The sequence below is a fragment of the Miniopterus natalensis genome, chromosome 3 (genome assembly GCF_054644295.1).
Source record: "Miniopterus natalensis isolate mMinNat1 chromosome 3, mMinNat1.hap1, whole genome shotgun sequence".
Lineage (NCBI taxonomy): Eukaryota > Metazoa > Chordata > Mammalia > Chiroptera > Miniopteridae > Miniopterus > Miniopterus natalensis.
Genome location: NC_142083.1, coordinates 27,978,762 through 27,994,326, shown reverse-complemented (window position 1 = coordinate 27,994,326; position 15,565 = coordinate 27,978,762). Strand labels below are relative to the sequence as shown.

General features: G+C 54.3%; 1 protein-coding gene across 1 annotated transcript in view; it reads right to left on the bottom strand.

The window, feature by feature from the left end:
* Positions 1–15,278, bottom strand: part of SLC12A7 (solute carrier family 12 member 7) — an 82,869-nt gene extending 67,591 nt beyond the window's left edge. Inside the window, exon 1 of the mRNA XM_087815360.1 lies at positions 15,149–15,278. Within this exon, the coding sequence (XP_087671486.1) occupies positions 15,149–15,278 (130 nt within the window). The remainder of the gene's footprint in view (positions 1–15,148) is intronic.
* Positions 15,279–15,565: the final 287 nt, after the last annotated feature.

Below are 15,565 nucleotides of genomic sequence, written 5' to 3'. Positions count from 1 at the left end.
CTCAGACCAATCCAGAGACTAAGAATGTAGGACTGATTCTTCTCAAAAGTGTACTTTCTATGATAAGGACCCCGTTTTTCCTTCTTTTTCAGAACACTCTGCCTATTGCCTAGTTGTGCTTCCAATATGTAACTCCTAAGACCCTTGAATAAATCTTTATCATTTATTCCTAGCTAAGCTCCTGGTTCATTTATGCTCTGTTGGTTGACAAGGGTGATCAAGGGATGGAAAGGAGCAGCAGGAGGAACAGGCCCACTGAGGTCTGTGAGGTGTGCAGGAAGAGTGGAGACAGGGCCACCAGGGCTCCAGCTCACTGGTAAAACACGTTGGTACAGACAAGGAAAGCGCCCACAAAAATCTGCTCATGGGGCCGCCCATGACCCAGGCTCTCCAGAGGCTCCGGGGCCTGGAGGGTGCAAAGGGAATGAATGGGAGGTTAGTGTTTCATGGGGACACAGTTCCAGCTGGGGAAGATGAAAACTTCTAGAATGAACAGTGGTGATGGCTGTGCACATTGTGTATGTACTTAACGCTACTAAACTGTACACTTAAAAATGGGTAAGATGGTAAATTTTATGTTTTGTATATTTCACAATCGAAAAATAAATTTAAAAGGCCTGAGCAGTTCCAAGCAAGGTCAGAGGACTGCTGGTTTGTGCTGCGACTCTTGTTCCTAAACTGTGAAAGCCCAAGGGGGTGACACCCACCATCTTTCCTCCCCGAAGGGTAGGGTCTCACGGAGCACCCTCCCAGGCATGGGCTGGTAAGAGGGCCCCCAGGAGTGTCCTTGGGGGCCATACGGGGTCAGCCGGAAAGCCCAGGTTCAGGAGGCTGGAGGAACTTCCAGGTCTTTCCCTGGTATGAGGTGCAGAACCGGGTTCCCCACTCCCTGCCCTGCAGTCCTCTGGGTTGCGTGCTGAGGCCCAGACCAAGAGAAGGCACAGCGTCCCCAGGGTACCCAGGGGTGGGGAGAGTGTGGCCTGCAGGTGCAGGGACAGCATGCAACCAGCCTTCAGGAGGGGCCAGGCTAGAGCCTCCACAGCCACCCCATGAATGAACATGAGAACACCCAAGAGTCACCAATAGTAGGCATGGTCTTGGGAGGAAAATTACAGCCCTCACTGTGGGTATAACTGACATGATTAAACAGGAAGAAAATAAAAGATTTCAGATGGGGTTACATTCACAAACACACGGAGCTGCTTCCAAGGAGCAGCATTATTCCTCTGCCCCAAAACCTGGTGATTCAAAAGGAAAGCGCCTCACTGTCGTCAGAGGTTGAAAATCCGATCCCGGGCCCTGAGCCTGAGGGCCTGGGGTCAGACCACAAGGGAGGGACATTCATGCCAGGGCAGCCCAGGGCGCAGGTCTCAATTTTCCCCTAAAAAAGAAAGTTAGAAAACCCAAGGCCCTGGCAGGTGTGTTTCAGATGGTTGGAGGGTCATCCCATATACGGAAAGGTTGCGGCCCGATCCCTGGTCGGGTAGCATGCAGGAGGCAACAGATTGATGTTTCACCCTCACATGCATGTTTCTTTCTCTCCCCCCCTTCCTCTCCCTCTAAAATCAATAAAAGCATGTCCTCCAGTGAGGATTAAAAAACAAACAAACAAAAAAACCCAAGAAACTTCTGATGTTATCTCCATGATTATATTTCTGGGTGCGGTTCAGAAAAAATGCTGAAAATCACCTAAAAATTGTGCTTGTTTGGTTATAGGAGGCTTAGCTGAGGTAGCGATGGTCCTGCTACCCTGCTCCTCCATAAAGGTGGCCAACTTTGGCGGCTCCAGAACCCTCCAGAATCTTCCAGAAGCCACAGCATTTGCTTTGGCCAGGTGCAGAGTAGGTCCCCCAGTGAGGATGGCTGCAAGGAGGTGCCCTTATGCAGAGTGTCCTGAACAGGGCACACCTCATCTGAGCAGCCTTTGAGGCATCAGGGGCAACCTCATACGGGCAGGCCCTGAGCCCCAATATATGGAAGAGACCCCTCTACATATGGGTAGAGTAGCGGGAGGACAGCATTTGCCCTCCCTGGGCCTGAAGTGAGGGAGAGAGAGGTTCTATCTCCCAGGAGCAGACATGGAGGGATGGGGGGCAGGGGGCTGCAGACCTGCCCAGCCTCCTGCTTGGTGTCCGTCCCCCTTATTGGGCTGGTGGGGGAAAGGGAGGAAGCTTCCATCTTTCCCCCTGACACCCTAGATGGGTGCAAGGAGAGACCACAGCCCAGCCTTCCAGGAAAACCGAGAGAGAAGTGGAGGAGGAGGGCCACTGGGTAACAGGAGGGGAAAGGAGGTGACGAGGCCCAACAGGCAGAAGGGGAGGCAGAGCAAAAAAAGACCTAGGCACCCTCACAAGAGAACAGGCTGGAAGGAAAGCTTGGGCACTGGACGCAGGTTTGACTTTCAAACCCACTCAGGTCCCACTGCACAGCCTTCCTCACGGTCCTTCCCTGCCCCCTACTGGTCATCCTATTAATCAGCGGTCAGTTGGAGGCCAGAAGCCCTGAGCCCTGCCCTCTAGCGGGGGTGAGGGGAATCCCAGGACCCTGATGCTTCCCCCACAGAGCTCTGCAGTACCCAACCTTGTCATACCATGCCCCCCACAGAGCTCCACAGTGCCCCACATTGTCACACCATGCCCCCCACAGAGACAATTCACAACTTTTTGCTGGTCAGTTGGAGGTCACTATCTCCCCTGGGGTTTCCACCCCACTGAGCTCACTCTGCCTGTACTGGAAGGGTTGTCCACCCCCATCACTGGTGGTGCCACATGGGATCCATGAGGTTCCCCCTGTAAACTTAAAACTGAATAACCTGAAATAATCTGCTCCCCATCGTCTGTGCCCTGAGCTACTGTGTAAACAGCAGACAACCGCCAGACCATAGACAGCACACAGCCCTGCCCCACGACCTCTGCAGCCAGCAGCCCAAATAGCCCAACCACAGCCTCAGCAGTGATGGGTCCAGATGGTCAGAACTTGGTCAGTGACTGCCCCACTTCCACTCAGGACCAGCCACAGAAAGCAAACCACTCACACAGGATGCCCCCTTCTAATTCCTGCCTTCTGTTTCCCCATGCTCATGGCCCCCATCAGGGTACTTTTGTCCACTTTTCTCTGCTGTGACACTCTCCCACTCATCTACCTGCCCAGGAGTCTCTGCCAAACACAGTGATGGGCTGACCCCACCACAGCCAGCTATGCCCATTCACACTGGCAGGTTTCTCTTCACATCCACAGCCCTATCCAGAAATCAGCACTGCCCCAGGGCCTTTGCACTGCTGCACATGCAGGCAGCTCAGGGCATCTCCTCCTGGGAGTAGTCTTTTTGTGAAGGTCCTTCCTACTCACTCCAGCATGTCATTGGAACCCACAGTCAGGACTGATGGGGAGGCAGAAGCTCACATTGAGATCTGAACTGTGCTGGCACGTAGGCGACCCACACATTTCTGAGATGATGGAACAGATTCTGCCAGGACGGTTTCTCATTCCCATTGTCACTTGTACAAAGGGTTTAGGTTCAGAGTGTCACCCAGTGTGACGATTCCTCTACAACCAGCCCCACTGGTCCAATGGGAAAGTAAAAGTGCCCGCCACCAGGAGCACCAACACTCAGCTCAAAGAATAACGCCGTGGAACCAAACAGAACCCTCTGTCTTCAAATACAAGTGCAGGAGAACAAACACTGCCCTCCCAGAAAAGGCTACAGCCACTTGTACACCAGTTCCATTGACCAGCCGCTGGCCCGCTGGCCCGCTGGCACCCTCCCTGCCTACCTCTGTGGCTCCACGCCCTGACCTCACTGTCAGGGCAGTCGCCATTCACCCCCTGCTGGGTTTTAAAGTCACAACCTGGCTTCCAAGTAAAGTCTGTTACCAAACATGAGCAAAGTTCAAAGGGCTCAGGGGACAAAGTGCAGGTGGGGCCCAGGGCCCAGCTGGGCCTCCCATTCTGGACTCCAAGAGACACCTTGGCTTTTGTGAGGATCACTGACACACCCACCCACACTTACCCACCCACGCACCCACCCACCCATGCACACACGCACTCATGTGCAGTTCCCAGACCCTGTGCTTTGTCAGCAATTCTGAGGATGCCAGGCCTTGGCTCTGTGCAGGACACCTAGAAGTGGTCTGCATAAGAGGGGTCTCTGGCTGAGGGGAGCAGGTGGTATCGCTGCTTCTTAGGCCCTGGAGGGTGGCACTGCTCCACCCCTTCCCGCTCTTCCTTAGGGCGGGGGGAAGAGGGAGGCAGCTGTCAGGTGACTCAGTCGCTGGTGGGGCTGCACTTTGGAGCCAGGTTGGTTCTGGGTGCTGTTTTCTGGCTCAGGTCCCAGCCTCCTTCGATCACCCCTCAGTCCTACTGTCTCCACCATCCACAGACTCCAGGACACAGGAGTCACCTCCCTGCTAGGGTCCAGTCTCCTCCTGGGACTGCCCCAGGAGGCCCTGGGCTCCTGGCTGCAGAGTATGTGCGCCAGGATGGGCTGAGTCTGAGCTGGGGGCTGCTCCCCCAGGAACCCTCTCTGTCCCTGCAGACACAGATAGTGGTGCTGCCTTATGAGGTCAATCTGGGAACCCAGAGCAGTAGTACAAGGGAGAGCCCCTGGATGGCAGTCACCATGCCATGTGACAGGGAGGCTGACGGATGAGGTTGGAACAGGAGTTATGTCCATTCTCCTTCTGCACTCCCTCCAACCCTCAGAGTCCCCAGCACTCCAGAAACACCTCTCAGACAAACCCACTCATCCTCTGCAGGCACCTCAGAGAGCCTGTAATAATTCTTACAGCTGCTGTACTCAGAGCCACAAATAGTGGCTTAACACAGAAATGGTTGCTCTCACAGCTCTGAGGCCAAGAGTATGAGATCAAGGTGTCCCAGGGCCAAGTTCCTTTTGGAGGCTCCTGGGGAGGGTCCTGCCCGCATCTTCCAGCTCCTGGGGCTCCAGGCATCCCTGGGCCTGTGGTGTGGTGCTCCAATCTCTGCTTCCATCTTCAGGTGGCCTTTCCCTATGTGTCTGTTCCCATTTGTGTCTCTTACAAGGACATTTGTCACTGGATTCAGGGCCATCCGGATAATCCAGGATGATCTCTTCATCTTCAGATCCTTAAATTAATCACATTTGCGAAGAGCCTTTTTCCAAATAAGCCCCATTCACAGGACCCAGGGGTTAGGGCGTGGGCATAATTTTTGGGGGCAACCATTTAGCCCACTATAAACCTCTAAACTAAAACAGGATTCAGGTCCAAACTTGGAAGTACATGAGCCCCAGAGAGGGGTCCTGGTGAGTGATTCCGCACAGCACCCCTGCAACTTTCTGTGCACCACTTCAAATAGTTGGACAGGCAGGTGGAGATCACCTGTGTCCTGTCCCCAATAGATCCTGACTGTAGAACTGGTCCTGACTAGAAGGGATGCCAGAGGTGTCCACTCAGCCACCTTGAGGGGCCTCAGGACAGCAGCAGATCCACTCTGGGAGCCCCCTATGGCCCCTCAAGCTGGGCTCCACCTTCACCCTCATGGATCTGCTGGCCAGGTCCCCACTCACAACCTCACAGCCCAAGGGTGAGAGGAAAGGGAAGGCTACCCTGGACTCTGTGAAGCCTGGCAAGGATTCCTTCAGAGGGTAGCTGGGCTGGTGATAGCACCTTCCCTGGACACCATGGACCTACACATGCCAGAGCAGGTGCTGAGGGCAGCGCACAAGCGGGCGGGTAGCGGGGGAAGGCAGCACTGTGGGGGCTCAGCTTCTCGTGAGGCCCAGGCCCCCCAACCAAGAGGGCATAGCTTGGCCAAGACTCAGGACAGTGAGGTAAGATTTGGCTCTCTCTGAGAGAGGTAGTCCCTGTGGAGGATGGGGTGACACTGGAGTAATGGGGCTTGGGGAACCCCAATACCTCTCAGCAGGAGTCCACTCAACCATCCTTTCCACAGTGGACAGAGTGGCCTGGCTTATTCCCTTGAGCAGCCATCCTCCACTTCTGTGACCCCGTCCCCTTCCACCATCAGGCCTGCTTCTCTTGTGTTCCACCTTCCCTTTGCTCAGGATCTGGGTGCCACCCACTCTGTGCCATGTAGTCCAGGGGGACAGAAGTGCTAGGGTCTCCAGGCAACGAGAAGCAAGAAGGAGCCCAGGCCTCGAGGGAGGGCTCAGGTGGCCAGGAGGGGAGCACGGATCGTCATGGAGGTGTCTGCCAGGAAGGAAGCCTCAGTCCAGGTGAGGTAGTCAACTGAGCACCTGGCTGGAGAAGGCACAGGGCTCTGTTGTGACAGCTTAGAGTGACCTCATGGAGGACCACCATGGGGAGACTGTTCACAGGTAGCCAACTGGGGACCCAGGACAGAGCAGAGCTGTGGGGCATGGCCACCAAGGAGGCTGAGCTGAGACAGGCCCACCTGAGAGTGACAGGGGTGCCCGCAGGCTGTAACAGTTGAACAGTTTATCTCAGCCAGCTCTCGCATAATAGGTACTACAGATGGGAAGGTTTAAACAACAGAAATTTATTGTCTCAGTGCTGGAGGTTGGAAGTTTGACCAGATTTTGGGTCAAGCATTTTTCGGAATGTTTTTGTGAAGGTGTTTTTTGGATGAGATTAACATTTAAATTGGTGGAATTGAAGAAAGCAGATTGCCCTCCCTAATGTGGGTGGGCCTCATGCAATCAGTTGAAGGCTGACCTCACAGAGTGGAAGTAATCTTGCCAGCATATGGCTGTAGACTAAACTGCCACTCTTCCCCAGGTCCCCAGGCCCTCTGGCTGCACTGTGGAGTTTGGACTTACCACTCTGGCATGGCTTTGAGAGAACTTTTCAGAGTGCTGGAAGGCACACCAGCCCATCCATCCCCCAGTGGGGGTGGCATCAGGTATAAGGCTGCTACAGGAAGGGCTCTGGCTCCCCCATGGCCAGTGAGGGGTGGGGGGCCAGTTCTGCCCAGCTCTTGATGATATCATGGAGGCAGTCTCCACCGGGTGGCACACCTTGTCTCTCACTCACTGGGCTGTCACAGACACAAATGAGGTAATGATTTGGCATTGCTTTGCAAACTGTCCAAAGTGAGGACAAAGTGGGATGGCACCTCTACTAAGGCAGGAGAAACCTTGTACGCATGCACACACACATATGTGCACACACCTATACACTCCCTTCCCATGGCCAGGACACAGAATGTCCACCAAGGGAACCATCATGATTGTCTTGCCTTGCATGCAGTCCACAGGCCCCTCCTTGGGCACAAAGCTAGAACCTCAATCCCTCCAAGGCCAACTCTGAACAGCCCCAGGCAAAAAACCAACATTTGCTGCCTCCTGAGGGAGGAAGCAGCCAGCTTCCTATTCCTGGGGCCATGCCGCTGATGCTAAGAAAAGGGCAAACACCAGCAGATAGGACAAAGAAGGACCAAGAAGGCTGGTGAGGCTGCCCTGGAGCACCCAGCCAGCCCCTCCTAATAACAGGAGAGCTTGCCCCCACTCCAGGGTCCCTGGGAAAGGACATTAGAGGCCAGGGTGATGCAGGGGCTGCAGGTCCAGCAGCCAGGACATGCATCTGTGCAGCCTGCTGTGGCCCACCCTGGGCACCAAGAGAGCCAGTGCATTTCCTGGAAAGTGGGTCCTGAGTGGGCAGTAGGACTCAGGGCGTGAAGGGACACAGCTGCCATGACCACCTCTCCCCTCATGACCGGCTGGATGGCTGAGGCTGCTGCTCGATCTTTGTGCAGGGAGAAACAGGTCCTTGGGGGAAGCAGTGTAAGGAGGGGCTGTACCAGGCCTGCAGCCCCCTTCCCAGAATCTGCATGCAGGAAGCCAGTCAGCGGCCCCCTCTTCTGTTCTGGGACCAGCCCAGAAGGAGTCACGCAGGGTTCTTTAAAACAGGAAGGTTCCTGGACAAAAATATCTCCTGTAAGAGGCCTGAACTCGCACCTTGCAGAGAGCAATTTAGATTAAAAAGGGCCCACTCCTGGGAGAGCCCCAAATGGTGAGAATTGATTTAATCAAACTGGTCTCCTCCCGGAAAACCAGAGACCAGGGGTTCTCTGGTAGGAACAGGCAGGGAGGGGAGGGATTTAGTTCCTCTTTGGCCCTTATTATCTGTTTGCTTTTTTTTCTTGTATTGTGATAAAATATATGTAACATAAAACTCAGCATTTTAACCATTTTAAGTGTACAGTTAAGTGGCATTAAGCACATTCGCATTGTTGTACAACCATCATGTTCATCATCTCCAGGATTTTTTCATCTTCCCAAACTAAACTTCTGTCACCATTAAACACTAATTCCTCAACCCCCTCCCCCAGCCCCTGGCACCCACCCTTCGACTTTCTATGAATCTGACTCTTCTGGGGACCTTGTATGGGTGGAATCATTCAATATTTATGCTTTTGTGACTTGCTTATTTCACTCAGCATAATATCCTCAGGGCTCATGCATGTTGCAGCATGTGTCAGAATGTGTCCTTTTTAAGTCTGAATAATATTCCACTGTTTGGATGGACCACATTTTCTGTTGACAGACATTCGGGTAGCCTCCACTTTTTTGGCTATTGTGAATAGTGCTGCTATAAACATGGGTGTACAAATATCTCTTCATGATCTTGCTTTCAATTCCTTTGGGTAAACACCTAGGAATGGAACTGCTGAGTCATATGGCAACTCTATGTTTAATTTTTTAGGAACCTCCTGACTGTTTTCCACAGCAGCTGGACCATTTTACATTCCCACCAGCAGTGCACAAGTGTTCTAATTTCTCCACATCCTTGCCAACATTTGTTATTTTCTATTTTTTATGATAGCCATTCAAATGGGGATAAAGTGCTATCTCATTGTGGTTTTGGTTGCATTTCCCTCATGATCAGTGATGTTGAGCATCTTTCTATGTGCTTATTGTCCATCTGTATGTCTTCTTTGGAGAAATGTCTATTTAAGAACTACCATATGACCCAGCAATCCCTCTTCTGGGTATCTACCCCAAAAATTTGAAAACATTTACTCATAAAGAAATATGTACCCCCCATGTTCACTGCAGCATTATTCATGGTGGCCAAGACATGGAAATGACCTAAGTGTCCTTTGACCGATGACTGGATAAAGACTATGTGGTACATGTATACAGTGGAATCCCACCCGGTCCTAAGAAAGGATGAAATACTGCCATTTGTGACAACATGGATGGGCCTTGAGAGCATCGTGCTAAGCAAAATAAGTCAGATGGAAAAGGACAGGTGATTTCACTCATGTGGAATATAAAACAGCAACAAGTAAACAAACAGACCAACTCAGACACAACAGTACGGAGGCTATCTGGGGAAAGGTGGGGGGGGGGAGAATGGAGAGGGTAGAGGAGGTCAAATATACGGTGATGAGGGGAGACTAGGCTTTGGGCAGTGAACACACAATGGAACACACAGATGACATGTTATAGAATTGTACACTAGAGACTTCTTACATAACCTTATTAACCAATGTCACCACAATAAATTTAATTTTAAAAAAAGTCTATTCAAGTCCTTGCCCATTTCATAATTGGTTTGGTTTGTTATTGTTGAATAGTTATAAGAGCTCTTTATATATTCTGGATACTAATCCCTTATCAGATATGACTTGCAAAATTTCCTCCTGTTCTGTGGGTTGTCTTTTCATAGTGTTCTGTGGTGCATGTTTCCATTTTTTAAGGCCTGTGCTTGTAGTTACCTTTTTACTGCCCCCCAACCTCCAATATTCATACAGTAGTCAACATCCACGGACACAGATCCAGAACTCAAGCCTGAGGCCATGGGGATAGAGGCCTGGGTGGAGGCTGTGAGGGCAGGGCAGCCAGGGCCCCAGGCAGGCACCACCCGCAGGGCAGCAGGAGGGCTGTTCCAGGTGTCTCCCCTGGGGTCCTGCGCCTGCACACGGCATCCCAGTGGGTTAAGGATGTTTGTGTGGCCGCACAAACACAGATGTCCCCGTGTTTGTTTCCTGTATGAAATGACCACTGCAGGGATTGGCAGGGAGAACAGGGACCTTGGGAGTCCCTGTGTGTGGGGAGCTCTGCAGAGAGGCCAAGGGGCCAATCCCACTGTGTAGACCCCAATTCACACTCTTCAAGACTAAGCTGTGATTCTCTTGTTGGATGTTAAAGTCTTTATTTAAAGAAAATTTTGATGCATAAAGGAAGTTGGTGCCTCAAAATTCATGATATCCACCACATGGAAAAAGAGGCCAAACTGAACATTAAGAAGCAAAGAAGAGAAACAGTGGCTATGGCTTCAAGTGTTTTCTTTTTCCCTTTGGTTATTTTGTTCTTTCTTAGAGGCCATGGAAGGGAGGGAGAGTGAGAGAGAAACACTGAAGTGAGAGAGACATCGATTGGTTGCCTCCCAGTGGTACGTGAGGCAACCGGGAATCAATCCTGCGACCCTTCAGTACACAGGCCAACGCTCTCACCACTGAGCCAAACTGGCCAAGGCTCAAGTGTTTTCTTTTTAAGCCAAGTAGAAATCACCAAGGAGAGAATTCTTCAGGATTAGAGTGACCAACCCCTCAGGTGTTCTGGACAGAACCACTGAGCCAAACTGGCCAAGGCTCAAGTGTTTTCTTTTTAAGCCAAGTAGAAATCACCAAGGAGAGAATTCTTCAGGATTAGAGTGACCAACCCCTCAGGTGTTCTGGACAGAAGCACGGCTCCCTGAGACCTGGAGGTGGCTAGCAGATTAACATGCGCTGAGCTCCATAAAATATTTAAGGGAGAGGAAACAGAGTCTGCCCAGCGCACTGGGGAAGGGTGGGGGTGCCGACACCAGAGACGCCCGCCAACCCTGGGTGTCAGTCAGCCAAGAGGGAACCACAGCAGCCTGGGTCCTGACAGAAAACACCACATTTAGCCAGAAAAATGGGGCTTTTCCCTGAAACTTTCTTCAAGCAGAAACCTGTGACCAATACCATTAGTGACTGCGATGAAGGTTGCACAAAGTCATATAAAAAGCACAGATTCACCGTCTAGGAGGAGGTAGAGGGTGGGCTGTCGGGGGGTCCATGGACAGGCTGAGGGCCTGTCACACAAGTGACCTGGGGAGCCAGCTTGCCCTCTGGCCCCTCAATCCACCCCATCTGCGTGTCTGCTCCACACCCTCCCGCCTCTCCTGAGCAGCTGTGGTGCTGAGGGCCGGTGCCTGACAGACCAGGTCCCTTGGCTGCTCCTCCTGCTACCCAGAAGGACAAGCTGTCCAATCCTCCATCCTCATGTTCCCTTGGCCAATGTCGATGGCCTCCTGCTGTTCCCATCAGCCCAGGGGGATGCTCCCCTCCCAGACAGCCCCTGTGGAAGTGATAGGCTGCTCCACTGTCCTCCTCACATCCAGAACCTTCCACTCAGAGTCAGCTTCAGATGCAGCCCACCCCAGGCCAGGGAAACTCAAAGGTGGCCTAGGGGAGTCTGGCCCCTGGGGAGCCAAGCTGCTCTCCAAGGTGTGGCCCTGGGGGTGGGGAGCAGATGGAAGAAGGAAGGGGTGGGTGAGCATGTGTTCTTTGGACTGCCTCCTCCCACGTGGCCCAGAGCTGGTTTTGACCCTCCCCGAATGTCACAGTCCTCAAGGCGCCCCCTACACAGACTCTCCTTCCAGGCTGGACCCTCTCCCCTTCCTCTGCCCTCAGGCTGAGGGGGGAACATGTCCATCTCATGTCTTGATTCTGGCTCTGTGACCACCTCTGACTATCCCACCAAAGGAACTGCACTGGGGCTCCCACCAGCATCCCTCTACTGGGAACGAAAGGAGAGCTATGGTTCAGCCTCACTAACCTGAAACCTCCCAGATCACGTGTGACATTTCCCATGGCAGCACAGCCAGACCTTTCCTGTGAGTGGGACAGAAGGCTCCATGGGCCCCTTATACACCAGGTGTCCCGTCCTGCAGCAATGTGGGGGAGGGTGGGAGGGCAGGTAGTCACACCTGCAGCAGCATCTCTTACCTCCTGTAGGTAAAGATGAGCAGGCCACTCCTGTCCCAACACAAGATGATGCCACCCTTAATGAACTAACTGAACAAGGCTCAGTGGTACACTGTCATGACCAGCGTGTGCTGTGGGCTCAAAAGGGAGCTCTCAGGAAATGCTGGCTAAGCCAGAGACACAGGGATGGGACTCAGAGCTGGGCTTATGTCCTGTCCTAGGGAAGGGAGACCCCACAGTGGCCTCGAGGGGAGCTGGTTTGAGAGCAAAGTTGAATGGATTAGACTCTGCAATCCCCACTCCAGGCTGGACACTGAAGGAGGCACCAGAGAGACTCTGATAAGGCATTAGGAATCTGTCAGTCAAGAGGCTGAGGTCCCCAAGGATTAGAAATTCTCCCCCATCACTCCCTCACACACACACCTGCTTGGAAGTAGAAGGGCCCACCATGCTCCACTTCCTGGCTTGGACTTAGGAGTGCCAATAAAGCCAGGTTACATTGTTTAAATGGAGCACCAAATAATAGGGATTTTGTTCTTATATAGTGGGCACAACACAAAATCATTTCATTGACTGCTGGCTAGAACTCCTGCACCATAGAGCCCAAAGTCTGTGGGTAAAAACTAGCCAGCCAAGCAGTGGAACAGGAAGTGGCCACAGGCTAAGCAGTTTTCACACCTGAGGACTGAGGTGGAGGAATGTCTGGGGTATCCCATATCTGCCTGGGTGATGGTGGGGAGGGAGAGAGGGAGGCCTGCCCCCTGGACAGCAGCCCACAAGAAGAGATGAAGGTGGGTGTGGGGGAATTCTAGGGTCAGGCGGGATCCCCTGGCCCCCAACAGTCCCATCTCTTGAGTGCCACATCAAGGACTCTGGTGTAATGCCCTTCTTCCATGTCAATGTGAAGATGAAAATCTCAACAGCCTGATGGGGAGCAGAAGGAAAGTCAAGACCTGAGCAAGTCTCCTGGCACCAAACCCTTTTCCCAGGGGCACAGGCCAGCACACTAGGTGCCAATGGCCAGGAAGGCAGAGGGGCCCAAAAGGGGGATGTGGCGAGAGGAAGACCTGGAGGGTTAGCTGACTCAGGGCCATGCCCCTGCCTGGGGAGCTGGAAGCTGAGCCCTACTGGCTGGGAGAATAGCCCCATGATGGGGTGGTGCCCACTGGGAGTTCATCTTCCAGCCCAGAGGTGAGGCCAAGGCCACGGAGGCCCCAGTTCCTGTGGGGAGAACATGGCGGTCGAGCAAGTCAAGGTTGGGGTCAGTGCAGAACCTGGACCACTACCCTCCAGATCCTCCAGGGAGGGAGTATGGACCCAGCTCCACAGCCCAGAAGGAACGGCCCATCTCACTGCTGCTGATTACAGCCAGGGAGTGTTACCCTGCTGGGATCTCAGACATGGTTCCTTTTCCTACCCACACTCTCCCTGAAATTCCCGCTGAGTCCTTCATCAAAGCCATTTCCCTCAGAACAGGCTGGACCCCTGAGAAATAATTAGCTGCTCTGACTTATTCTAATCAGTGACCTGCGGAATTACTTGCTCACAGAGGAAAACAAAAGGACCATGTTACTGGGTGAGCAGGAGCAGGGGAAACCGCAGCCCCCGGCTAGAGAGCGCTCTCCACGTGGGCCATAGCCGGTTTGAGGGTACGACGGAGAGGGTCCCCCGTTCTGGGGTTGATAGCACAGGTGCACAGCAGATGCTGCACACACCCCTGTAGAGCCCAGGGAATGGCTCCCAGGGTTAGAGGATGAGAGGAAGGGAGTAGGGTCTGAGGACCAGCCACCACCAAGGTGACAAGTATCCTGTCCACATATCCACGCCTGACCTAGAACTCAGAGCAGAATTGGATGAACACACACATCTCACGTCTGTGCCAATGGTGCTGTCCTAGAGAGCAGGGGTCTGCAACACATACACACACATGCATATGGGCACGCATACTGCATGCACACTGGCACCATGAAAAGCCCGCTGCTCACATGGGGAGGTACCACTCAGATGTCACCATGATGCTAATGGAACTTCCCAGTAACTCAACGGAAGGTCTTGTGGAACAAGCATCCAAAACCTCTGCTTCTCTCAGCCCTAATGCTTAGAGCTACCCTCCCTCATCGTGTGCACACACATGACACTCACATGCACTGAGTTTCCCCTGGGGGGGGGGCAGACAGGAGGCTCTTCTACCTGAAGAGCCGCCTCCCCCCAGCTGAGCTGCAGGGACTATTGGGGATGGGAGAAGCTGCAGGTAGCTGGGACCAACGACAGCCCTGAAATGGCCAAGGTCCTGTAGGCAAGTGGGAGCCCCAGGACAGTCTGTCCCAGGAGCGGATGGGGGTGAGGCTAAGCCCCTGGGCAGGCCTTCCTTCCCAGGAGGGTAAAGCCCCCACAAATAGAAAGAGGCTGCAGTGGAGGGGCAGGGCTCTAGCAGCCTTTCAAAGTTAGTCAAATCCTGCTTCTGCTCCCTGCTGGCTGGAAACTAGGCTTTGCCCTGTCCTCCAACGTCCCCACCCTCCCCACCCAGGGCTGTGGGCACCCACCTGTGTGAGCAGTGAGTGGCCAAGAGGGACATTGTCTGTACATCCCCCCACACAGGGACAAGACAGGGGTCATCAATGTGGCTGCCAACACTCCTCAAGTCATTGAGAGCAGAGTTCTCAAAACTGAAGGCACACGAAGGTAGACGTTAGACTACTAAAGTGATTAAAGACGGGTGGGGTCACTGGGGGAAGGGACATAAACCAAGCGACTGACTAGAGGGCCGAACACGCTGTAAAAGCACAGCCCTGAAGGGAGGCCTCACTGACCTCGGCCGCGACTCCCAGGCGGGAGGAGCCCAGCGCCGCATTTCCTGGGTGGTCTGCAAGCCCCACCCCCACGCATATCCGGAAAGTGGCCGAAGGCACGCTCGGCGCTGCAGGAGCCAGGAGGTCAGAGGGCTGGGAAGCTGTCGCCCGCCAACTCCCAAGGACATGCCCTAGCATCTGCTTCCAGGTCCCGAGAGAGGGCAGACCGCCAGCGGGACCTGGCTGCTGTCAAAGTCCCGGAGGAGAGCGCTGTGGACGCCCCTCAGCGGCTCAGCCCAGCGCTGACCACGCGGCGACACGCGGCCGGCCCCAAGGCCGGCGCCTCGGCGGCTCCTCCACCCGGGCCACTGGCCACCATCCCGCGATGCTCCGGACGCCCGCGCGCCCCCGAGGGGGCGGCCCCGTCGGGCCGCACCTACCGTAGCGGCTCGGCTCACGTCCGTAGTGCAGAATGGGCAGCGCGTCCACTCGCGGCGGCTCCGGGGAAGCCGCGGGGCTGGGATTCCCCGCTCCGCCCGCCGCGGGGGTCACCACGAAACGCTGGGACATGGTGGCCTCCGGTTCCCAGGCTCCGCGAAGGCTGCGGGACGCGAGCCCGGCCTGTACCGGGAAGGCAGGTGGGGGCGGGGCAGAGAGGAGTGGGGGCGGGGCGGGGAAGGGGTGGGGCTGAGTTGGGGAAGGGGCGGGGCTGCGGTGGGGAAGGGGCGCGGCCAGCCTGGAGGAGGCAGTCGGATGGACTCCGCGTGGTCAGGGTCCCGGGAGCAGCCAGGAGCGCCCCCGGGGGAGTGGGCACCCGGGAGGAGGCGTCTGGCGGCCAGGACAGACTTGTTCGCTGA